Genomic DNA, 25,804 nt, shown 5'->3' on the forward strand with positions numbered 1-25,804 from the left:
AGGAGTTATTTCTCCTCATGATGTCTAGAAGAAGAACTGGTGGTCTGGAAGGGGCTCCTATGCCATCTATTCATTAATGACAGTGGCCAGCAGTTGTTGTTAGCAATGATGAAGAGGGCTCTTCCTTTATATTGATTTCTTCTCTCAGTGATGGCAGTGAGGACAAGGGCTTAGAAGTAGGTTTAGTGGTTTATGGGGCAAAGCTATTCCCAAAGGTCTTAAGTTCAGAGTTGCCTGTTATCTTCAGTCTGAAAGGAGAAGGTGATTAAAGGTAGTGGTGGTTTTGACTTTCCTGGTACATGCTTTACAACACAAGCATCTTGATAGCCTCAGTATAAAAACCATTTTGGAGGCAGTTAGGGGGTAAAGTAGATAGAGTGCCAGACCTGAAGTCAGGAATATTTATATTTATGAGTTAAAATATGGCCTCAGAAACTTACTAGCAGTGCAATCCTGGGCAGCTCATTTGACCCTGCTTTCCTTAATTTCCTCATCTATAAAATGAACTGGAGAAGGAAATGGCAAACTGCTCCTGTATCTTTGCTAAAAAAAACCCCAAATGGGGTCATGAAGAGTTGGACGTGACTGAACAACAAATAAGGGCCAATTTAGAGAGCAAAAACTGAGAGCCTGGACAATTGCTTCTATATTCAGCCTCTAGCTAGCACTGAAGGAAGAGAAAGGCTGATGCCCTCATTAAAGCCATTGGCAGCAGCTGCTGTCTTCTTGCTCTCACAGCTCAACAGCTCTGCCTCCTCGATTTTGGTAACAACCGACTGCACCCAACACACTGTAACTGTTCCTTAGGGAGGTCTCCTAATTACACAACCTCCTTTTACAGATCAGATTAGAATGGGGCCCTGAATTTGTGTCTCATTTTTTTTGTCTACTCTGTTCACTAACTTTCAGGTTAAAATTCATTTCTCTTATTGCTTTTCTTCAATGATCTGATGGCCAGTTGCCAAGAACTTACCAAACACTGTGGCACATTTGGTCATGAATATGGCTTCCCATGGTGAAATTTGCTATGATAAAGGTATGTATTCCCTTCATTGAACAAGCTTTACATGAAAACCATGTTTTCATCTTAACTCTTTTTCTATACTCACAATCTCTACCATTGTACTAAAGATAGATGACTTCCTGGCAGAACTAGAAGTGGCCAAGGCAGAGCTACAGAGAATATAACAAGTTGTCAATGACACATGGAAACAGAAGGATGACAACCATAGAACCTTGTGGGGGCCCCTACTCAGAGCAGATCAGATATGGTTCAACATGCAGAAACCACACATAGACCCTGGAGGATACTAGCAGACTGAGTCATAGGTCATTTCCCTACTCTCCAGATGGTAAGTCTCGTGGTCTGTTGACTCCTAGTCTCACTACAAATGCATCTGGTCTCCCACCCAGTTCTTGAAAGATCTGGACTTGTATCCCCCTACTATTTCCTCTCCCTATCTCCCTTCCTCCCTCTCTTGCCCTGATACTTATGAAAAGGGAGGAAGATTTTCTTAGCAAAAAAATTTTAAACTCTAAAGACACTGGGGTCCTGGGGCTATCTCCTGATATTCTTTGTAGGATGGCAATAGTTTAACTGAAGGAAAGCTTCTGGAAGTTGTCTACTATTTTCATGCCTCCTCTTGTTGGAAGTGTTACATTGGCACTGTTTCTCCAGATCTATTCCTCACAGTAGTCCTGGGATGAGAGGAGGGAAAATATTCCCATCCTCAAGTACAACTACTCTTCATGCTCAAAGTGCTGAGTGTCTGGGAGCTGTCCAGAGCTGAAGCCCCTTGAGAAACATGAAGACCAGAATAGTGCCATACATTAGACAGAGTAAGGGAAGGGAGGTAAAATTGGAAGTAATTGAGTTAATTTCTTGTTGGTATATCTGGTAAAGTTTAAAGCTTGTATAAAGGACTGAATTTAGATGAAACTGTCTTTATTTGGGATGGTTCTGGCTTACAATCTCTAGTAATCCCTTATTACTTACTGTCCTCTGGTGACCTGTATTCCCTGGTGTGTTCTGGAAAGGCAAATACCACCCTAATTATTACCAAAGTCAATATTCTCAAGAATATGTTTGCTATTTTAAAAATTTACCCACAATGTTTTGAATATTGGGAAAATGAAAATATATGTTTGGAGGTCAATGGATAAAACATTCCTGTTTATTTTCTTTATTTTCAGGTGCCATGCTTAGAGAATCAATGATTACCTGAGAGAGAAGAGAAAGAGACAAGAGACAGATAAAGAGACAGAGAGATTAGCCTAGGATTTTAAAATAGGTGAATGGGCTCCATCCACTGCATCCATTCCATGTCTAGTGAAAAGATATTCTGAGTTTTAAATTCATTTTTGGTTCAGATATAGCAAAATTAAATATTCTTTTAAAAAACCCTTATCTTCCATCTTGGAATCAATACTGTGCATTGATCCAAGGTAGAAGAGTGGTAAGGGTGGGCAATGGGGGTCAAGTGACTTGCTCAGGGTCACACAGCTGGGAAGTGTCTGAGACCAGATTTGAACCTTGGACCTCCTGTCTCTAGGCCTGGCTCTCAATCCACTGAGCCACCCACTTGCCCCCAAAATTAAATCTTCTTAAGGGTTAGCCATCCATTCTCTGTTTACAGATACCACTATATGCATTTATAAATGCTCATAACTCTATGGTCATATTTTATTATTATTCTTTCCTCAGAAATCAAACTCTAAAAAAAATACATTTAGCTTGGATAACATATAGCTGAAAGGTAGATGCAAGAGTCAGGAATTCAGATGTAATAGTAGTGGTGGTGGATGATTTAAAACCCCAGCAATAATAGTGCCCTCCCTTAGAGCCAATGTTCAAGGAAGCAAATCTTGTGCAGGTTTGGCCTAACAGCTGCCTCTTCAGGGTCTGCATCTCCTGCCTCCACCACAGTTACTGAAGACTGGCAATTTTCATTGCCAAAGTCTAAGGGACCAACAAATGCTTTGACACTTTGTGGTTTTATTAACAGAAGCAACAATAAAGAAGAAGTGTTATCATCTGCTTTGTCACTGCACCCAAAGGACCACTGGGCCTTTCTATCTGATTTGCTGCCAAAAGCTACTATGTAGGTTGGCTTCCACATTGGAATGTGAGCTCCTTGAGAAAAAGAACTTCTCTATTTGTATCCATAGATGAAAAAGTGTAGAGAGCCATAAACAAGCAATTTGATCTGTAATTCTTATCAGATCCAACTATAACTGATGATTATAACCAATTTTAACTTCTTTCATTATTCAAAGTTTTCCTGTCTAAAAAAATCATGTTATTTTGAAGAGAAGGGGCATATGTCGGGAGCTATTAAGAGAAATTAGAATCTCAAGTAGATATTTTTATCTGGACCCCCTCAAAAGATCAATACAGACCGGCAGAGCTGTGTATTATCTTTCCGCTCTATTTACGGGACGAGACAGGTGTGGGATATCTAAGATAAAAATCTGAGATTCCTCTTTTGATTCCTTTCATAATTCTCACCTTCCTTCAAAATACGTTATAGTCTTATTGAAAAAGCTTTGGGCTCTCAACACTCCAGCAGGAGCGGGGCTAACTCTGTTCCCCTTTGCCCAAGAACACAGATGGCTGGTACAGCCAAGGCCAAACCCTTGGCAAGGCATTTTGCCCAGAATTAAAGTAAAATAATGAGGCTCAAAAATTGTTTAATACCATCAAGGCTGAGAAACTGACGGGGCTTTCCAACCTAACGGAGATGTCCCAGTCTCCACTTAAAGATAACACATGTAGTTGATAGTTTAGCATAGGTTTTTGTCTACGCCTGAAGGCTTCTAAGGCTTTTGTTTTGACTATAGTAAAAATCTTGCTCTCTGTAACTGTGGGAAACTTTCTTGGCTTTTGGGGAAAGGGGATCTTTAATTTCCTTTATAATAAAGTGGCTACTTCAATATTTCTTGAAGTACAATGAGCTAACAAGCCGTGCTTCCAATCTGTTTCATTCTTTGCGTCCGACGACCACCCAGGCCACTCAGATTAGTCTCTGGTTATAGAGTATTGATCTCTATAAAAAAGTATTTTCATTAATGTACTCATTGCCAGAGCTTAAAATGTAAGGATAATTTTGAGTGTGTTCCTGCTTGGAGGTTAGGTGAGTGGAAGATTCAGAATCCTGAGCTAGTACTCAAAAAATCTTGACCTTAACAGGTTCAGAAACCCCTGTCTCCAGCCCAATTTCTTCTTTAGAATTTGTAAATAATTGACACCTTGGGTCTAGAGCATTCTTTATATCTGGTCTTTTCCAGATACCAAGTAGAGTAAGGGAGAAGAACTATGGTTTCATCATTATAGAAGATTCCTGGTATGGAAACTGATACAAATAAGCAGATTATAATTTATAAACTTAGCTAATTTCTTGAGGTATTGAGATGAATTAAATGACTTATCAGTGGTCTTACAATTAGTATATCCCAGAGACAGCCCTTAAACTTGGGGCTTGCTTAGGGTGGAGGCTTGGAATACTATCTACTATACAGTCCAAGTTCCCCATAGCCTGTAGTGCTCTTTCTTACCAAGAATACCAGCTCTCTCAAGTAGGCAAATTTCAGATGGGTGTTAAGGAAAAAGCTAGCCATATAAAATAATTCACATTAAGGTATGAATGATAGCAAACTCTTCTTTTGGTTGAATACCTAATGAATCTCTAATTGGAAGAATCTCTGTGTGTCTTTGGAAAACAGATCTCTCCTTAAATTGTGTAAGTAATCACTTACTCCACCTGTTAGTAAACCTGCTCTATTAGTGGCTAAAATGAAGCCTAGAGGGGTTCTATACTCATTTTCCTTTCTCATTTGGGGACATAAGATCATAGATTCATAGTTATGGGGCCAAAGTTTCATTTAAGGTCATCAAAAATAATCTCCTATTTTACAGATGAGAAACCAAGGCCCAATGAAGTTAAATGACTTGTCCAAGGTCATATAAACATGTCAGAAGCCATATTTAAATTCGGGTCTTCTGACTCTAGAGACAGTGCTTTTCCACTGTACTACTGTACTTTTATCCTTTATTTCTCTCTGATAAAATAAAAAGTCACTTGAAATGAACATATGCAGCAACTATTACTTACCAAATTATTTCAATGCAAGAGCCAATAGGAATGCTCACCATCAATCTCTATCCCACTTCCTTTACCCTGCAACAGTTTGGAAATAGCTTTTCATTTTATCCATGAGTAGTTCCTAAACTATGATACTAAATTGTTCTTCCCTGGTTCCTAAGGTTAATTGATCATGAATACAGTTCATTTCAACATAATTTGGATTCATTTTTTTTCTGACTGATTAACTGAATACTACATTAACAGAAGGGTTTGTTTGAATCTAGTTATTATATAATGTGGGAGATTTATACACTAATCACTTGGACATTTGGATAAACCAAGTGATATCCTCTTGATAAAAAAACTTTTCTGTTTTGCTAAGGAGGAAGCTATTCTATTCTTGAGAAAAGACTAAGACACTAGCCTTGAGCTGATCACTAACTAGCTGTGAAACCTAAATTCTTCTGACCACAATTTCCCTTCTAGGAAAAAAGAGAGTTGGACTGGATGATCTCTAAATTTCCACCCAGTTCTGAAATGTTATGTTCTTATGTTTTCTCCTAAGAACATTTTTTCCAGATATGCTAATCATCATGCCAACGTAAAAGTTCCCATTGTCCAGAAAGGCACATAGAACTGCATCTCTCATTAAGCTGGAGTTGGGAAGGGAGGAAGAGGAAAGGAAAGTAATATTTTGCTATTAGTTGTTTGGCTAAATAGTCACTTTTAGGTCTTTCTGCAAATGTTTTAACCACTGATAATTTCAGATCTTTCCTTTACGTGTCCCATGCCTTGCCAGATATTCTAATGAACTTCTTGAAAATCATTCAGAGATCCCACTGAGCCATCTATGACAGATCATGATTATTGCAAATAAAGTAATAATAATAGTAAACACCTAGCATTTATATAATGCTTTAGATTTCAAAATACTTTATATATATATGTATATATATTGTCTCATTTAATCCTTACCAACCTGGGAGGTAGGTGCTATTACGAGCCCCATTTTATGAAGAAATAGAGGTAAAGTGCTTAGTCTGATTTGAACCCAGTCAGGAATTCAGTCTATAATAATGTCATCAAAAGTTATCCAGTCACCATTTGAACATTTTCTATCTTTTTTGGACATTGCTATCTCCTGAGGGGAGACCTTTCTCCTTCAAGACAACTCTGTTATTTTTATGTCTATGAGGCTCCTTATCAGTAATTTCTCTAGGGTTTATACCTACTAGTGGAATCTCTGAATTGAAGGGTATGGGGATTGTGTAATAGTGCATAGAGGGCTAGATTTGGGGTCAGATATTCCTGAATTTAAATGCTGCCTCAAATAGCTCACTAATGCCCTTTTAAAACCTTATTATCCCTCTCTAAGTGGGATATCTCTAGAAGACACCATTCACAGAGATACCTTCATGTTTTTCACAATCTAACTAGAACCTTGGTACTGATATCATTTATTCTCTCTCCTTGGTACACTCCTGTCCTAGAGCTTTCGTATTTCTGTGATTCAAAATTGATGTCTCCTAAAACAAAACTCACTTGACCTTTTACCCTCCCTGCTTTCTCATACCCTATCTTTCCTCACTTCCTATCTTACTTGTCTCTTCCATTGTACCTATCTGAAACCATTGGTTTATTCTGTTTTTTTCCCCTACATCTCTTCCTCTCACTCTTTCTATCTTCTAACACTCATGAGACCCCATTCTTCATGGAAGGTACCTCATCTCTCACTATCTTCTCTAGAGCTAACCTCTTTTTTTCATATCTCTTGACACATTAGACAAGGAGAAGTAGTTGACATAGTCTTTGCTCCTAACTGCCTCTAACAAACATCCTTGCCACAATGATGCATCTACTTCATATTTGAAATACACATCGTCCAATTTATCACTATCTAGATTATTGTTGCTGTCATCTCTCAACCTCCATATCACTTCTCTTTCTTTTCTAAGAAGTTCAGTACCTGATTCATAGTCTTCCTCTTTATTCAACCTGTTTCAATATTTGTGACTTTACTCTTCATACCAATGTACCATTGACCATCTTGCGCTCTTAGTTTAACTTCCTTAATTCTTAAGGTTTCCATCTGGAACTGGAATAGCCACTCACAAGGGCAATCACTCATTTTAGGTATCACTATCACCCTAAACTATTATGTTTCCTTGATCTTTAGTTGAAAAATACTTTCTTAATCATAAGCTCCTTATCTTTTGCCCACTAGACTTTCTCTTTATTCTCACTAGGACTTTCATCCCCTTCATTTCTTCCTGTTCTCCCAATTCATCACACATAGTCTTGTCCATAGAGTTAACAAGGTTCACCTTTGAGCCCCTTGCCCTTGTTCCATCATCCATACCTTGTCAATGTTGAGCACCAAATTGCTCCCACATCTTTCCTTCTTTGCTATAACAGTAGATAAAAGGTCCTATTATAAACAAATTAGAGGGGAATGGAAGGAAATCCCTTTTGTAACTATGGATATAGGAAAAATTCTTGACCAAATGAGGGTTAGAAAGGATTAAAGAAGAATAAAAAGATAGTTTTTTTTAAACCCTTGTACTTCGGTGTATTGTCTCATAGGTGGAAGATTGGTAAGGGTGGGCAATGGGGGTCAAGTGACTTGCCCAGGGTCACACAGCTGGGAAGTGACTGAGGCCGGGTTTGAACCCAGGACCTCCTGTCTCTAGGCCTGACTCTCACTCCACTGAGCTACCCAGCTGCCCCTAAAAAGATAGTTTTTATTACAAAAAATTAGGAAAAAATTTTTTTTCACAAATAAAAGCAATGTTGTTAGAATTAGAAGGAAATAACCATCACCTGGAAAAAATATTTGATATCTAATAGTTAGGAAATGGATGCAAAAGTATAAGAACAAGTACCTATTCCCCATAGATAGATGATGAAGGAACACCCATATAGAAAAAATAATTTCCAAATCACTAATAAAAGCAATTAGATTAAAGAAGGCCTGAAATTTTACCTTGTATTCACCAGATAGATGACAATAATGATAAAGAAAATGACAATTGTGGAGAAACATGTACATAAATGCATTGCTGGCAGAACTGTGTATTGGTCCAGCAATTTGGGAAAGCATTTTGGAACTATACTTAAAAAGTCACTAAATTGGGTATAAGTTCTGACCCAGAAATGTCACTACTAGGCATATATATCTTAAAGCAATACAAAAAGAAAGAAAGAACATATCAGGTTCAGAAATATTTACTGCAACATTTTTTGTTGTTGCAAAGAATTGGAAACAAAGTGAATGTCCATCCATTTCAGACTGGCTGAACTATCATGGTATATAATTGTAATGGGATAGTTTTGCAATTTAAAAAATGATAAAAGAGATAAATTCAGATAAATATGGCAAGAATCCTGTGAACTGAGGCTGAGTGAAGTGAATAGAACCAGGAAAACAATTTATACAATGATTGGCATTATTGTAAAGGAAAACAACTTTGAAAGACTTAAGAAGTCTGATCACTGCAATGAATTATCAAGCCCAGAAAACTACTGAGGAAGCATTAAGCCTCCCACCTATTTTCAGAGAGATGATAGACTGTAGGAACAGAATGAGAAACAGTTCCAGACATCTCTCACAAATTTCTTTTGCTTGATTGTGTATTTATTACAAGAGAGGTCATTTATATGTAGGAAGTGGGGTTAATGATACTGATTTTAAAAACAGATGAAAGAGGAAAAGAAAGAGCATTAATGAAACATTTAGAAATTACACAGAGGAGACCTGAGGGTGGTTAAGAAGAAACAGATGAGCTGTGTGACCCTGGGCAACTCACTTGACCCCCATTGCCCACCCTTACCACTCTTCCACCAAGGAGCCAATTCACAGAAGTTAAAGGCTAAAAAAAAAAATAGAGGAAACAGATAAGTAGGGCAATATTGGCACTAACAAGTTAAATGTAATGTATAGTAAAAGGAACAAAGTGTTTGTAATGGATTATCATGTCATATACAATTACCATTTTTTGGCCTTTGTGTATAGAAATGTTGTTTGGTGATTTTCTAGTTTCTAATGCCAAAAAGAAAGAAAATTATAATGTCTGATTCTCTATGACTTGCTCCCATTGATCCTAGTTTTGGCCTCTGAGACCAAGAAGTACAAATTTAATCTACTTTCTACAAGACAATCCTTATGCATGACAGCATTAAATTCTTATTTGAAAACAAGCAGCCCATCCTTCCCTAAGTTTTTCTTCTCTTCTGAGAAGTAAATTAATATTGCAGAAAGGACACTGGACAAACCAGGTTTTGAAACTTGGCTTTGAAAGTCATGTTATCATGAGAACTAACTTAACCTTTGAGTCTGTTTCCTCATTTGTAAAAGAGAAATAAGTCTTATTATGAGGAAATTGCTTTGTAAATCTTAAATTGCTATGTAAATATTAATTATTATTATGATGTACTGAAACAAAGTAGCATATAGTTCACTGGACATAGTTAGGAAGACTTGGCTTCAACTCTGGCCTGTAACATTAGCTTTTTGATCCTGGGCAAGTTATTTAATTTCCCTGTGCCTGTTTCCTCACTATAAAATGAAGGAATTAGAATCAGTAGACTCTCTTAAGGATATTTACAACTTCAAATCAATGATTAATTGATCACAAGATACTTCAAATCATCTTAATATGGTTTAGTTTTGAGCCACTTCTGCATCTTGATTTTTTCCTTTGGACAGGTTAAAGACCTTTCACTCCAGTATGTAGAAAAAAAACGTAGAAACATCTTTCATGTAAGATTATTTGGGAATTTTCAATTAAGCTCTTAACTTTTTATTTTATTTTTTAATTTTAATTTATTTTAAATTCTTTTCATCCTCTTTGGACAAGGAGAAAGAGAAAGAAATATCAAGAGCTTCCAGGGTGATGTGTCCATACTCATATATGCTGTGATATTTGGGCTATTTGTCCATTTTAAATCTCTTTTGGAACAAGGTGCTTTGATTTGTGAGTTCAAAAGATCCTGAAATGAATTATGCATCTAAACTGAAGTAACTAAAAAGGGTGGCACTAAAGAAACTGGGACACAAAGAACCAAATGCCCATCTGACACTGCCATATCGCTTTGACATGTCTCCTAAGAGGTACAGCCATCATTGCTAAGGTAGCATATATATGTGTGTATATATATATATATATACATATACATATATGTTTACTTTTCCTAAAAATAAAATTGCTGTCTGCATGTTCACCTGCATGCACAAGCTTAGAGACCACAAATGCTTACCTAAATAAGATAATAAATGCTTTATAAACCTTAAAGCACCCTAAATAGATATTAGGAATTCATTCATTATCTTTTCTAAACAGTACAGTCTAGGTTAATGATTTAGGCCCAAAATGTTTTCCTCTCAATATTTTCTTCTCTTCAAATTGGAGGCCAGAGTGTATGTCAGCCTTCTTGAAATGTTCTTTCAATTGCATGGGCCTACATACTAATTCAGTCTATCTCTATGACTTCAAAAAAAGCTTCATTTACTCACACTTCCAAGTGGACATGGGTTTAAAAAAACCAGTTTTTATTTGCTTATCAGCATGAAGGGAGCCCTAGAAAACAAAGTGATCAGGGACAAAATCAATTACTATTTTTCATCTTTGACAAAGTAATTAAGACTGTAGTGACTTGTTAATTCAGACTGAATGGTTGTTGCAGTGATGGATGCAGATTTCTAGTCACTCCTGCTTCAGTGTTGGGAAGCGGTTATCACTCCAAACAGACTGCAATAGACTGAACAATATCTCTAGGAAGACGTGTTTTCTTTTTTAAAGCCCACACAGATTCATTCTGCCTCTTTCTCTCCTCAACCCTGCCCCCCCCCCCCCCAATTCCATCCCCTGTTTCATACAAGCACACATTCTCTGGCATGATGATAGCCCTAAATCAATGCCACACACTAACCTACACACCACCTGCACCAAATCCCCCTGTAGTATATTCTCTCTCTCACACGTCTCCCCATTTCCGTCTCCCCCTTTTACTTCTCTCCCCCTCCCTCCTTCCCTCCATCCCTCTCTGTCTCTGTCTCAACCCCCTTTCCCCACCTCTCCCTTCCTCCACCCAAGTCCTGCTTCACTTCATTGCCACATCAACCACACAAGAAAAGGGCTAGACACATTTAGTCCCATCCCCTCCCCCAGGTCTGAGACTCCTCTTCACCTCTTGCTCTCTCCTGTTAGGGTCCCCACAAAGCCAGGGAGAAAGCCAGAGCTGCCAGCCTCCCTTTCATATCTTTGATATGGGTTGCCTTTTTCTGTCTCTTTCCTGTCTGATTGATGGGGCTCCAGGGAAACAGTGAGCTGTGGGCTGGGGTGATAGGAACTAGGACAAGAGAGGGGAGGGAGGAAAATTTTGCTCCCAGGGTTGCTTAGCCTACGGACTTGTTCTGTGCTTCCTCAACTCCTTAGGAGACTGACGTGCAGAATATACGCGGGAAACTCAAGGACGCGTTTGAGGAGGAATGCGACAAGGGAAGGACCACGTCAGACCCTTTGGCCTAATGGGAAGCTCTGGCGTCACTATGGTGTTTGACTAGCTTTGGGTTTGGGGAAAGGAGGAGGGTGAAAAGGGTGATTGTGTTGCTATTTTTACTTCTCTATGAGGAACATTAGCTAGGACTGGTGCTGGACTTGACGCAGGGCGCCCACTCAGCAATTCCACTCAAATGTCCATCAAAAAAAAAAAAAATCCTGACCAGGGATTTAAAATAAACCCGTGTGTAACTCTTCCCTTCCCGGGGTGTTAGGGACTAGGTGGGCCAGCAGAGCCTGGACTCTAGCCGCCCCTGTGTGGTCGAGACTAGGTGGTGTTAAAATGTGTCAGGGGAGGAGGACATGAGAAGTAATCAAGGGACTGGAAAGAGGACCACCAAACTTCTTTGTCGTGTAGAAGCAAGCGTGAACTAAGATTCCCTCCTCGTAAAACTTCTGGGTGGGTGGGGTGGGGGGGCTCTTCGATACTTTTAAGTGTACCCTGACCCAAGGGCCTGTTGTATATTTGAGGCAGTGGCCCAGTAGAAACTTCGCCTCTGAAGTCACAGGATCTTGATTCGCTGCAATTGCATTCAATTTCCCCACGAATAAAAAAACAACAAAAAACCCGACCTGGTTTTTGTTTGCTTGCTTATTTAACCCATGCGGACCCCTTTGGTCTCCCCAAGGCTTTGGGTACTAGGTGTTCGAAATGAGTCGAGGCCCTAAACAGAGAGGGTCCCAGTTGTGTGACCTTGGGCAAATCCTTCCCTTCTTTAAAGATTCAGTTTCATTTGCATAATGAAGTGGGACCTGGTGATCGCCAAGATCCTTCCAGCTCTAAGTCCAGTGGTTCTTAGGGCTCCAGGTTCCCTCCCAAATAAATTTCGTTTCTCTTCTAATGATCTTCTTATTGTTTGGAACCAAAATCCGAAGGATTTGGGTAGTCTGGTTTCTCATTACTGTAGGCTTATCCGACATTCTATAAAGAAGAAAATAAAAAGAATCCTTATGCTATCCCTAGGATGGGGGCAGGGGGCCGGCCAAGCAAAGAAAGTCGAGTTAAACCAATAGTTCTTTAGACATTTCTTTCTCTTTTTGGGGGGGCCTCTTTTCCTTGATACCAGAAAAATGAAAGGAGTTTTGGGGTAGTCTAGAACTTGATAGACGCTAAATAAATACTTGAGAGTGCTAAAAACGGGGACGTTTTAGAACAGGACAGTCCAGAAGGCCGAGGGCAGCTAATCTCACCAAAGGAGGGATTGGCACTTCAGCCTGCAAATGCCTCTTCCCCAGCACAGACCTCAAGGTAGTCGGATGAACTCAAGGTATCACCCCTATCTGGGCCTCACGAAGAAAACATAATCGTGATGTTTTTCTCCCCCATCTCTCATTCTCTGCATCCTGGCTAACTTGGAGTTCTGGCTTCCAGCGTGCCTCTGAGGCGGAAAGGGCGAGTGAACTCTATTACTATTGTCTCTCCACAGTAGTTCTTTCCTGGCCCTGCAATGTAAAACATTAGACTGACAAAGGCAATCCACCTCCTCTACGTGCTCCCTTCTTTCGTAGGTGGAAGAGGGAGGGGAGTCTGCGGATAGAGGCTTTCTGCGGAAGAACCTTTTTTTTTTTTTTTTTTTTTTTTTTTTTTTTTTTTTTTTTTAAATCTGTCCAGGCAGAATGCAGCTCAGGGTGTACTTGTGTGAAGCTGAGAGGTGGGAGGGAGGCAGAAATGGGAGGGGGGATAGCCGCAGTCTGCATAGCTTCTGCAGGAAGACTTTGGTCGGCTGCCCTTCCCCCAGTCTCCATTGGCGCAAAGAAATCACCCAATACTATGTGGGTTAGTGGCAGTGTCTGCATTGTTCTTCCACTGCGTGGGGGACCCCGGGAATCGTAGTTACTGAGACAAAAGCTTTGGATCCCCAAATAAGGAGTTGGCTCAGTGGGGGTTGGGTAGGGGGAGTGAGCAGGAACTACCTGAGACATACCTGAGATGAGGGCAAATAACAATAGCTCTTTTCACTCTCTTCAGAACTCCCCTATTCCCTTCTCTCCACTTCTCCACCCCCCAACCCATTCCCTAGGAGAGAGGTTGGAAGGTCTGCTGATAAAAGCAACAGTACCTTAATTTATGGCTTTTTCTTGTCCTCCCAATGACACTTTTCCTGGGAAAGGGTTTTTTATTTTTTATTTTTATTTTTTATGTAAGAGCTGAATTTAATTCTCATCCTCTCTGACCCTGCCTCTCCCTGCATCTTGCAGTAGTCCAGCACTACAAAGTATGACTTTCTCTGCTCCAAAGAAGGGGTTTTTTTTAATTTATTTTTTTGTGAAAGGGGCAAAGAAGGAGAGAAGTGGTGCATTTCCCTCCCCCTCCCTACAAATAGTACTAAAAGTCATCTTAGGCTTTCCCTATTCTTGGGGTTAAAAGAACTCTAGGCCTGTTTCCCAGTAAGGGGGAGGAAAGAAGGTCATCATCATTCCTCCCAGAGTCCTTGCTTGTGTTAAAGAAAATTGAACATAAAAAAGGTAAATATAAATAGGATCCATGAATTTTATTTAGAAATAAAATTTAAATGGATCTATATATATACACCCCCAGATTTTATACATAGATCTAGGCAGCCCTCCATATATGTACACCTGAGAAATACCTTCAATCGTAACTCAGCACTGAGTGCTGCTCCTCAAAAAAGATGGGGGTATCATTTTAGTTTTTGACACCAAATTTACAGGGTCTGAGGAGATACCAGAAGGGCTTTAATGAAGAAGAGAAAGAAACAGAAGCAACAATGACAACAACGAAAAAATAATCGGCCCAACTGCTTCATTCTGGAGCTATTATTCCTTAGGCTTTGGGTGCAGTGGGACGTGTTCCTCACATGTTTCCTTTAATTAGAAGGAAGCAAACTTCTGTCTTCTCCTCTAGCTGGGCTCGCTTTAGTAATCAGACCCCTATGAGTCACGCTGAACACGCAAACCCCCTCCCGCCTGAGTGACAACCGGCCGGCGCACTCTCGGCTGTTGTTGTCCCTTTAAAATCGGAATCCAAGGGGTAATGATTTATCAAACTCTTATTATCAAGAAAATGTCAAACGAAGGGCACCTTGCTATGCACTGACGCAAACCCAGTCTTTCCCAGGGAGATATAGAAAGCTTTGCTCTGGACTGAACAAAATCCAGTCCACAGTTGGCTTGTACTGCAGGATCTTGTCTTCTACAATTCAAACTGTTGCTTATTTAAGACAACAATGGTAAGTGTTTGTTTCTGTTCCTTCTGGAGATGAAGAGGGCTGAGGAAAGAGAGAGATTCGCTTTAGAAATCAATGTTTAAAAAATAAAACTGTTTCGTGTATTTTCGGGAGGTGATTTGGGGGAGGAGAGTCTCAGTACCTAGGGTATTTTTATTTGTAAGTTTCCGGGTAGCTCCTGGGTGATGTCGGTCTGTTCAAGGTTGGAGGTCTCTTTAAACAGACTAGCCTGCGAGCGCTGTCCGTGGTGCTGAACAGCTAGATTCCTGAATACAAGGCGGAGTAGCCTATGGATATAGAAGCAACTGTGAAGGGACTCTAGACAGAACCGCAGGTAATTGAGATTAATGCAAATTGAAACCTTATATCGATGCATTTTTAAGGTTGGAAGGGACCTGTGTAGAGACAGATTTATTTTTTTGGTGGTAAGATTTAAGATGCCATGAAAAGGAAGCAAAAAAAAGGATTCGGTAGGGGTGATTTTCATTCCTTTTTTGGGGGGGTGAGGGTGGCGAGGCAATTAGGAAAATAAAAGATAATTAGCAACTTGTTTGGAAGTCGTCATATCAGATTAACTCTGGAAGGAGATTAGATTTCTGGAAACAGGCGTTCTCGAAAAACTTATAAAATTCCTCTAAACCTTTAGCAAATTTCGAGGAATTTGAACACGAGTATATAGTAACCAATGCACGAATTTTATCACTGCTTGTCACCCTCCCCCATTTTAAACACCCTCTTTCTTTGGTCGTGGGGTTCTCTTCTTCATCTCTTTTTGATGGTTAATTAGGTGGCTTTTTGAGAGCTCAAAATGGAGTAAACGGTTTGGGGAGGGGAGGGATTTTGGCGGGTGCTAAAGTACTGGCTCTGCAGACTTTGCTGCTTGAGCAGAACGAAACAGCAGCTTGTCCATACAGGGAAAAAAAAAAGACAGTGTGCATTGTTGAATGACAAAGGAAATGGGGCGGAAAATTAAAGAATCTTTCTACACTGGTGATGGGGGTAGCAGGCACCCTACAGTCGTGATGTGAAACCCAAAGAGGCTGGGAGCACACAGCTGTAGAGATATTTTGCTCCGGCCTCTCTTCACTTCTCTTACCTACCCCTCCCCCTTCTCTCCAAAATCATCCTTTAGGCTCTGCTTCTCTCAATTCACCCTTGAACTAGGAAGGCATATTAGCCTATTCATGAGATATAGTCATTGAAGAGATAGGCTAATTGAAAAATGTTGGCTTGTAAGCCCTTGTCTAAATAGGCTTATATATGGTTGTAAAATTACTGGAACATTCTTATGTATTTGTACATATACATGTATCAAAAGTATTGTAATTTTCTTTTTACTCGAAAGTGACATTGTGTTCTCAGGATTACTCAGGTCCAAAGGATATGAACAAGCAACTTGCAAATAGTTTGGAGGCTCCAGGAAACCCAGAAGGCTCTTCAGTGACAAGGACCAGTCCGGAGCCTGAGCCTTCCCCTGCCACCCCTTCCCAACTGCCTAGGATTGCCAAGTCAGCTTCCAATGGCATTCAAACTTTCCTTTCGGAAGAAGCCAAAAGCTACGAATCAGAGCGGACCAAAGTAGGGATCTGCAGCGCTAGGGCACCACTAGATGCTGCCTCCTGTCAGGATTCTATTGAGGCCCATGCCCTGCAGACCATTCCCCCTACTGGAGACCCAGGACCCGGCCCAGGCAATGCTCAGCACTGCAGGATTCCAGCCCTTCGAGGTGCCAGTGTTGGAGGGGAAGAGAGTGGGAGCTCCGGTAAGGGCACTCTGGAGAGGAACAGTACCCAGGCTGCAGGTTGGATAAACATGAGCCAGAGCACTGTGGTGCTGGGCACAGACGGCATCACTTCAGTTCTACCAGGCAGTGTTATGACTACTTCTACCCCTGCGGTAAGTTTGGTTCTTGCATCTCCCTCCCCAATACCCTTAGGCTGGCAAGACTTCTTCAGGCTTCACTGCCTTCAGCTCCTCATTTCCTCGCTTCTGCTAATTGGGCAGAGAGCCAGGGCAATAAGTATTTGCCAAATGTCAAGCTGATACCAGAGTAAGAAGAGTTTTGACCTATGGTAAATGGGTGGGTGCAGTCAGGGGCAGTTTGGGGGCTTCTCATGCTCCTGGGTCTCCAGGTCAGTGAAAGGGACCAGAGGAGGGGAGTATGGGGTAGCTCTGCTGAATCAAACTGCTACTATGCAAAGGTATATCCTCCAGCTCAATTGGGGAAGGGGAGGGGAGGGAACAGAGCTGACCCCAAAATATTAGAGTAGCCCCAATAGGCTTTTTGATCAGGGCAGAGCCACTTCCTTTAATAGGTATAGCCCCTCCCATTTGCAATTAATTTTGTTCCCTTACTACCATTGTCTGGATTCTACAAAAGAAAAAGCAGGATCTGATACCTATGGGAATTATTTGTGACTTAATTAAATGAATTGAAAATCCCAAGGTAGTGAAGTGCTAGCATTATCCAACCCTCCCCTCCACCCCCCAGATGCCTATTCCCAGAAAAGGGTAGGTAAAAATGGAAGAGCCAGGAGTGGCAATTGAAACAATTTTGGGAAATATGATTGATTGTTCGTCCCTTCTCTGTGGTAAATAAATTCTTTCTTCATTTAGTTCCTTCCTCTCCCTCTTTCCTTCTTATTGTTTTCCCTCTCTGTCTATTGCTTGACCTCTTTTCCTGCTTATGCCCTAAAAATGTCCATGGTTCCCAGGGCTATTGAACAATCTTCTTGGGATGGGGGCGGGTGTCCTTTTGGATAGAGGCATTGGGGAACTGAGAATTGTAGAACTAGTTTCTCTTTTTGGAGTCAACTGATCCTATCTGCAGGATCAAAAATTCTCTTAAATTTCCTTCCTTCCCTGAATTCCTAGTCCTTCATTTAAGAATTCCATTTCCCTCCTTTCCCTCCCTGGATCTTTTGTCCTCTCCTCTCTTTCCCCTATCTCTGATTCAGATAATTAAAAACATATTGCTGGGATCTACCTCTCTGACTGGAGCTGGGATGTACTGAGATAAAGAGAATAAAAACAGAGGCCACATTCACTCCACCTGCCTTAAAAAACAAACAAATTCCTAAGGGAGAAAGATGTTTTATGATTCTCTTAGGGCCTGCCCACTGCAGAATCTAGGGCAGTGAGTCTGTCTGTCCAAAGTGGAAATTGGACTCATATAGTGTAGATGAACAGAAAGACTGCCTTTTAAAACTTGCCTTCTATCTCTTAATTTGTCCTAGCTTTGCTAGATGAATAGGGTAAAGCTTCAATTCCATTCTACTCCTTTTCTCTTTGTTTCCACCCCAGAGAGATCTTGTCTTTATTTTGCCTGATTTAAACCCAGCATCTCCACCCTTGCTTGTCCATTCTTTCGAATTTCTTTCCTTATTCCTCAGAACTTTCCTTTGTAAATTAGCCCATTTGCTGGAAGATCGAGTTGACTGGGTCTCTTTTCAAACACACTTACTGGAAAGGTCTTAGAAGGCAAGGCTGGTGACTTCTGGGATATTCTGAAGTTCTGAAGGGGAAGGGAAAGGATTTGTTGTGACCCGAGGCCCTTAAATCTCCGTCTAGTTATCTGCCTTTATTTTGTTGTTTTTGTTTTTGTTTTTGTTTTGTTTTGTTTTAGTTAGTCAGGCTGGCCAACTGGAAGCCTTCCTTGTTCATGTTCATTATCTTAGTTGTTAGTGAGGTATTTGTGCAAAAGGATTCTTTTCAGATATCCATTTCCAAAGATTCAGATTCAAGGAAAAGCCTGAAGTTTTAGATGCCAATTGGGATAGTACTTCTCTGCTTTTCTCTTGTCAGGAAAATACCCTGGAGGTTGTTCCCCTAGTCTCTAAACCCTCACTTTTCCCATCACCCTTCCTAATTTATTCCTTCCTCCCTCCCCCGCCCCCAATCAGTCACTTCTTGACAAAAGCTAGCTTCTTCTTAGCTAAGAGTACCCTTTTCCCACACCACCTGGGAGCTGTACATTTAACATCCCTAGGTTACCCGGGAGGAAGAGGTTCAGTGAAAGAAGGCTGCTTCCAGATTTTGCTTTAGCACAGGTGTCAAAGTAAAGAGTTTGGTCAAGAGTTGGGGACTGGAGTGGGGGGTAAGAAATGGGCTTGGAGGGTGAGGGGTGAAAGGGGAATTATGGGGAGATTGCTTGCTGTTATGGGACCGACCAATGTGCTTTTCCACCCTCAGGAGGACGATGAAGGGGATGAGAATAAAGCTCGAGGGAACTGGTCTAGCAAACTGGACTTCATCCTGTCCATGGTTGGGTACGCAGTGGGGCTGGGCAATGTCTGGAGGTTTCCGTACCTGGCCTTTCAGAATGGGGGAGGTAGGATTTTCTGCTCTGTTTATGCCGGGAGGGGCTGCTGATTGAGTTATACTGGGCTGTGGGAGGGACAGCAACTCCCCCTGGCAAGGTGTTCTGAGCTGCTCCCTCAGTCCTTGAGGGCTCTCACCTTCATTCTGTCTCCTGCTAGTTTCTTAAACGGGAAATCTAAGAACACTGAATGACTGGATCCATTTAGATGCCCAAATCAAGAAAGATCTACCACTAAAACAAACAAACCAACAAAACGCATAAAACAAAACACTAGGAAGTAGATGGGAGGGGAGGGGGTTACGCTGAGTTATGACCATTTGCTTCAATCTCAACCCTTGCCAAGGATCAAAGGAGTCTTTTGTCACATTTCCTCTTACACACACAAAGCTTTTACCTCTTTCACTATGCATTTACTGAATCAAAAACCATTTGATTAAGTCTAGTTTAGTCGCCTTGACTCTTAAAAGGAGACAGATTCTTAAATAAACCAATCCCACCAGAAGAATACACTTAAACCAAAATGTTATATAACCCAGTGATCCCCACTCCCAAAGAGAAATTGTTAACAGTGTACTTAATTATTGATTTACTGATCTGAATTGGTTCCTTACTGTCTTGTTTGAGTACTATATTAATAAATCTGATGTTAATACTTGTTAAAAATAATTAAATTATGGGAAAGTGAAAGGACAAAGGCTGGTAGGTAATATCTCCAAACACATGTGACTGCACACACAAACATACATTGACAGGACACACTTTTCAAACAAAACTCTGAGCAATTTTCCTTGTTATTTCTGGACTCTTTTGAAAGGGGAAGCCTTTATTGAATGGAGTAGATGCCATCCCACAGTAATTACAATTTTCTTGGCCCTTCAGTTCTCTCTTAACCCTCTCCTTTCCCCCCCCCCTCCCCCCCACAATGAGATGGTCCTAGTTCCTTCCAAGCTTGACTGGAAAACTTGGTAAATTTAGAGGTCACCCTTACCCTTCCGACTCTAGTACAGAATTTCATGGTTTTCTTTAGGATTTCCATTGTTCTAATCTCTGAGTCCTAGGGCTAATAGGAATCATTTCAAGCCCCCAGCACAGCTACACCTCCCTCTGCCCAAGTAGAAATGTTCATAGTGTTGAATAGGGGGAAAGCGGCTTTCAAATTCAATTGCAGTTCCTAACTCTAGGAACGAAGGACTCGGAGTTAGGATTTCTCCAGAGGATGAAGGTGAGCTCTAGGGCAACAAAAGGATGGAATTTGGAGTTCGATAGGCCAATATCCCTGCCTGGAAAATCCAAGAACCTGGCAGAATTGTGAAAAGTTCGAGAGAGCTGTCTGAATAGTGAATAGTCCGTAAGAGCTAGGTTCAGGGATCACCACCATCACATACTAGCTGTGTGACCTTCGACGAATCATTTACCCTCTCATTTCCCTAAATATCGAATCAGGACTGAATTATAGAATTATGAACTTCATTTCTGAAGGATTTTCTACCTTGGGAATTCTTTACAACATTAAAATCTCAAGTTAAGATGAAAAAACAAACAAACAGATAAATAACACCCCAAAGAACTCAAGAACACAATTTTTCCCGTGTACTCAGTATCTAGAAGAATACGGTGGTGTTAATAACTAAAGTTCTTTTTTCCTCAAGGATAGTTTATGTGTAATGCTATGGATCAGGGGCTGGGGTCTTTGAACATGGATGTCCAAGAACATTACATCCCCCCTCCCCACTACTTTCTAACTGAATTTTTTTGAATTATTTTAAAACATTAATCTAAGAAAAGATCTTATTAAACTGCCAAAGTTTATGACACTAAAAATTTGTCCATTGCCACGACTGAATTTTTATGCTTCTATTTGGCTTGCTTAGTTTCCTCACTGTGGTAAGATGGCCATGATTTCGTTCTTGTTTCTTAAATCAAGTACCTTGCAGATTTGCTTAAATCCACCTTCTTTACTAACTCGCCCTTTGGGCTTTCAAGGTTCCTCCCTTTTCTATCACCTCCAGCCCTAGGTCTAGGGTTCTAAGATTTTCCCTGCTGTGGTCCTTCCCTTTCCAGGGAGCCCAGCACCCTATTGGGTCGAATCCTGGTGGCCTCAGACAGAATATCTCTCACTGTTTGGGGTAATTGGGGGCACTTAAATCCTAGTCCAAAGGAGAACACCTCTGAAAGCAAGTAAGCACAACGAATTCCAAGCTGAAAAACTCTGGGCAGTTGTCCTGGCTGTTTTCCCGCGCCCCTTGGTTGAACCAATCAGTTGCTGTCTTTCTTAGGCGAGGGCGGGGGCGGGGACAGGGACAGGGACAGGCAGGAGAAGAAGCCCCTGGAATAAAGCTACCTCAGCCGTTTTTCCGCACTGCGGCTCTTGAAAGCCATGTTCTGAGCTCGCCTTTGGTTGGAGCTTGGTTTGGTGAGGGGGAGGGATGCAGACCTTGGAGTGGGTGTTTCTAGAAAAGCTAAAGGGAAAAGATAGATCTCCACAGCCAGGGCTGGAGTTGGGAAAAGGATGTAGGCGCTCTACTTAGTACTCACTGCAGGGTTTGCAGAATCCCTCAAACTGGAATTGCTCAATTGATCCTTTCCGACTGCTCCCCTTCCTCCGCCCCTTTCTGGACAAAATAGGGCAACCCAATCTGTGACTGGACTATCCACCCGGAAGCCAAATCTGTGCCTGGGCTACCCACCCAGAAGCCAAGGATCTAGGAGCTCATGTTAGAGGAGAATAATCTTCCCTCCACAATCTCCTAATCTCAGTGCCCTCTGGACAAGAGTCCAAAATTAGTGCTTAATATGTGCCCCACACAGAGCCAGACCCTGGAATTACAAAGAAAAACAAAAAGATCTGAAAGCTGGGGCATTTAGGAGTTTTGACTTGGCTTTCATTTGCAGAAGAAACCGAAATCTCCCGGGCTCTAAAATTTTAGAATGAGATAGGACCTTTGAGATCACCTCGGAGCCCTACCTAAAGCCAAGATCTTCTGGCTTAAGATGCCAGTCTGACTTTGGTGTTTCCTTTGACTACAGACTCCTACATCAGCTCTTGTCCTGGCACTTAATTGCATTGCCCTCACCAGTGGCCTTGGGATCAAAACCAACCAAGTAACCGATATAGCCTTCCACTTGCAATGAATCCCTCTTCATAATACTCATGGCTATTTGCTCATTCTTCATTCTTGCAGAAATGTGGTAGGTTCACGATTAGAGAAGGTAAAGGGAAAATTTTAGCAACCAAGCACCCTGCTTTGCAGACATAAGGCTGTTCTCCCATACAAGACTGTTCTTATGTAAGCTAAAGCAAAACTCCAAATCAACAGGCAGCATGAAACAGTGGAATGACTGCTGGCTGGGTTCAAATCTTTCCTCTGACATTACCTTAGTGACATTGGGCAAGCCATTTAAATTCCCAAGACTTTATTCATTAACTATAAAGTAAAGAGGTAGGACTAAGCATCCTTTGAGGCCCTTTCTACCTTGGAATCTGTTATCCTTCGATATTTCAAAACTTCATTAAAAAATAATTGAACATACATATAATAAATTAGTTCAAGCCGGATATGTTTTATGAAAGAGTTGGGGCTGGGGCATGAAAATATTATGGATGAGGGATATGAACCCAGGAATCTGCTATCTCATGCTGAGTCTCTGACTCAAGCCATCTAAATGGTACTCCAAGGGTAAGGTGTAAGAGTGAAGGATGGGCAGGTACTCTTCTTCCTCCTGCCCTAATCTTGATACACTTTCTTATTTTCTCTTCTCTTTTCTTTCCTCTCTAATATCCTAAGGTGCTTTTCTCATCCCCTATCTGATGATGCTGGCCCTAGCTGGGCTGCCCATCTTTTTTCTGGAAGTGTCACTGGGGCAGTTTGCTAGCCAGGGCCCTGTGTCCGTCTGGAAAGCGATCCCTGCTTTACAAGGTGAGCTACTCTGCCCTCTTCCCTAAACTTAGCCTTTGTTTTGTTTCTCTTCCCTCCTCCCCAGGACCTCTCAGTCTCCCTCCAAGCTTCTTCTTTGGGAAAGCCAGCATCTAACTTGGTGTGGGACACATATTGTACCTCTGGAATCTGGGACTATATAATAGTGGCCTTGGTATACCAAGTGGCAGGAAGGGAGAGGCAGTCGCTAGTCTACTAACTCCTGCCCATGGTGACATGTCTGTTCCCAGCTAGCTCCACTGCTTTCCAAAGTCAGCATGGCTAACTAACCCCTAGAAAGACTACCTCACTCCCAGTTTTGCTTAATCCCCATCTTCAAAGGCAGGTGATTTAATGTTGAACCCACACCTTAGAGATTCTAGCCAGTCTAGTAGCTTGACTTTCTTTGTTCCACAATTAATAATCTGGCTGCAAAAGATTCCTTCTTCTATGCCCCTCCTTGATTTTCTCTCCTCCCACCCCAGTGGTTCATGTGGAAACTATCTGGCAGGGCTGGGCTGGGCTGGGCTTTGTATTTGAGAACACTAACCTGTGCTGTTTGCCTCCTTAGGCTGTGGCATCGCTATGCTCATCATCTCAGTCCTAATAGCCATATACTACAATGTGATTATATGCTATACACTTTTCTACCTGTTTGCCTCCTTTGTGTCTGTGCTACCCTGGGCCTCTTGCAACAACCCATGGAACACACCAGACTGCAAAGACAAAACCAAACTTTTATTAGGTAAGTTTGGATCAGTCCATGCTTGATTTTTCCTTATTTTTAAAGATCTTCATGTGGAAATCCATTTTGGATGGGAAGTCATTGAGTCTGGAAGAAAACTATCATTGTTTAAGATTTGTAGCAAAAAAAAATGAAGAAAAGGAATATTTTTAAAGTCTAGGGTTAGAAAACAAAGGAAGAGAGTTGTCTTTAAAGTGTAGGGTTAGAAACTGAAGTCTTGGGGCCATTATCTTGATTCATTTTCTGTCTTTGATTTTTTTACTTGAAAGACTTTGGGCAAGTTATTCAGGTCTCAAGTCACTGGAGCTTTAGTTTCCTCATTTGTAAAATATGGGATTCATTCAGTTCAGCACTCTTATTTTACAGGTTAGGAAACTGAAGTTCAGGGAAATTAAATGCTTTGCCCAACATTACATAGCTATTAAGTAACGAGGTCAGGATTTGAACCCATTTCCTCTGACTCTAATTCCTAAATTCTTTTTACCAAGGCTTGCTGCCTTTGGAAGGAAGGAAGAAGGGTGTACGTGTATGTGTGTGTGTGTGTGTGTGTGTGTGTGTGTGTGTGTGTGTGTGTGTNCTGGACCAGAGTGTGTGTGTGTGTGTGTGTGTGTGTGTGTGTGTGTGTGTGTGTGTGAGAGACAGAGAGAGAGAGAGAGAGAGAGAGAGAGATAGAGAGACAGAGAGAGAGAGAAAGTGTGCAAGCGAGAGAGCGAGAGAGATTTTCTAACAACTGTGATGTTTTTCAACATGTTTTTCCTAGCATGATACCTGATTGCTACTCAATAACTATGTGATGTTAGATTAGTCAAGTGACTGATTTCTATTTGTTTTGTGAAGTTAATATGAGATGGTGGAGGGAAAATTGCTTTTAATATGTAAACTGTTATATGTTCATCATGGGAATATAATTATTAATGTGAATAATTATTAGTATCAATAACAGTTTTATTTATATTTTTTAAATTTCATGAACATTCCCTGACTTCTTAGATAGTCAAACATCTCATCATCCATAGGCTACTTCTTCTGTATGTGTGATGAGGAAGTCATGAGGACCACTTTGAATTGCTTTTCCCTACCCCACCTAGGGGTTGAGGTATTATTTATACTTTTGAGTGGTTTGGAAGGGACAGATGAATCTCCCACTTCTCTCAATAGATATGTAGGTACATAATTACACAGTTTGGCACCAGTATGGTTAAGCCAAAAGAGCACTAGGTTTACAGTCCAGAAATATGGGTTTCTCTCTTAGTTTTGCCATTTACCAGCCAAGGGACTTGGGGCAAGTCACATAACCTTTTAAAATTTTATTTTTTTCACCTGTGAAACAGATAATGTCAACTGCAAAACCTTAGAATTGTTTGAAGGAAGAGCTATATAAATGTCGCATTTTTAAACATTTCTCAAGGCAGTTTTTACTTTGAAAGTTTAAAAAGAGAGGTCAAACTCATGACTTCATTGCCCAATAAAATGCTTACAATCCTAGATTTAGAAGGCAACTTAGAAGTCATCTAGGCCAATTCACTCATTTTACACATAAGGAAACCGAGACTCAAGGGGGTTAAATGGTTTAGTGGTTCTAGGTCATGTGGATAGTGGTCATCAGAAGTTTCATTTAAATCTGGGTCCAGAGATTGAATTCTTTCTACTATAAAATGACACTTTCTTATTTTGTGGTTCTGCCCTCAAGCTACTATTAGGTCTTGGCACTTCTAGGGATTTTGTGTTCAGTCTTCTGTTTAGTCACAGAGTTGAGAAATCTCCTTGCTATAATTGCTGGCCAGAAAATACCCTGATCTATAGTTATTCTTCCACTCCCACCATGCCATCTGCCTTTGGCATGGGAGCCTGGATATTTGTTTTCCATATTTGTTGGCTGCAGGAATCAAAGCGAACAAGAGACTTTGCATCTTCAGATTTAAAGGAAATACCAGTTAGCCTGGAATCTTGCCCTGCAGGCTTTTGAGACTGTTTCATAAGCAAGGTTATACCTTG

At 41.0% G+C, this 25,804-nt stretch overlaps 1 protein-coding gene across 1 annotated transcript in view; it reads left to right on the forward strand.

The window, feature by feature from the left end:
* Positions 1-25,804, forward strand: part of SLC6A5 (solute carrier family 6 member 5) — a 101,070-nt gene that overhangs the window by 19,356 nt on the left and 55,910 nt on the right. Inside the window, exons 2-5 of the mRNA XM_044681835.1 lie at positions 16,192-16,725; positions 19,021-19,159; positions 22,936-23,067; positions 23,636-23,809. Of these exons, the coding sequence (XP_044537770.1) occupies positions 16,192-16,725; positions 19,021-19,159; positions 22,936-23,067; positions 23,636-23,809 (979 nt within the window). The remainder of the gene's footprint in view (positions 1-16,191; positions 16,726-19,020; positions 19,160-22,935; positions 23,068-23,635; positions 23,810-25,804) is intronic.

This window comes from Gracilinanus agilis, chromosome 6 (assembly GCF_016433145.1).
Source record: "Gracilinanus agilis isolate LMUSP501 chromosome 6, AgileGrace, whole genome shotgun sequence".
Taxonomy (NCBI): Eukaryota; Metazoa; Chordata; class Mammalia; order Didelphimorphia; family Didelphidae; genus Gracilinanus; species Gracilinanus agilis.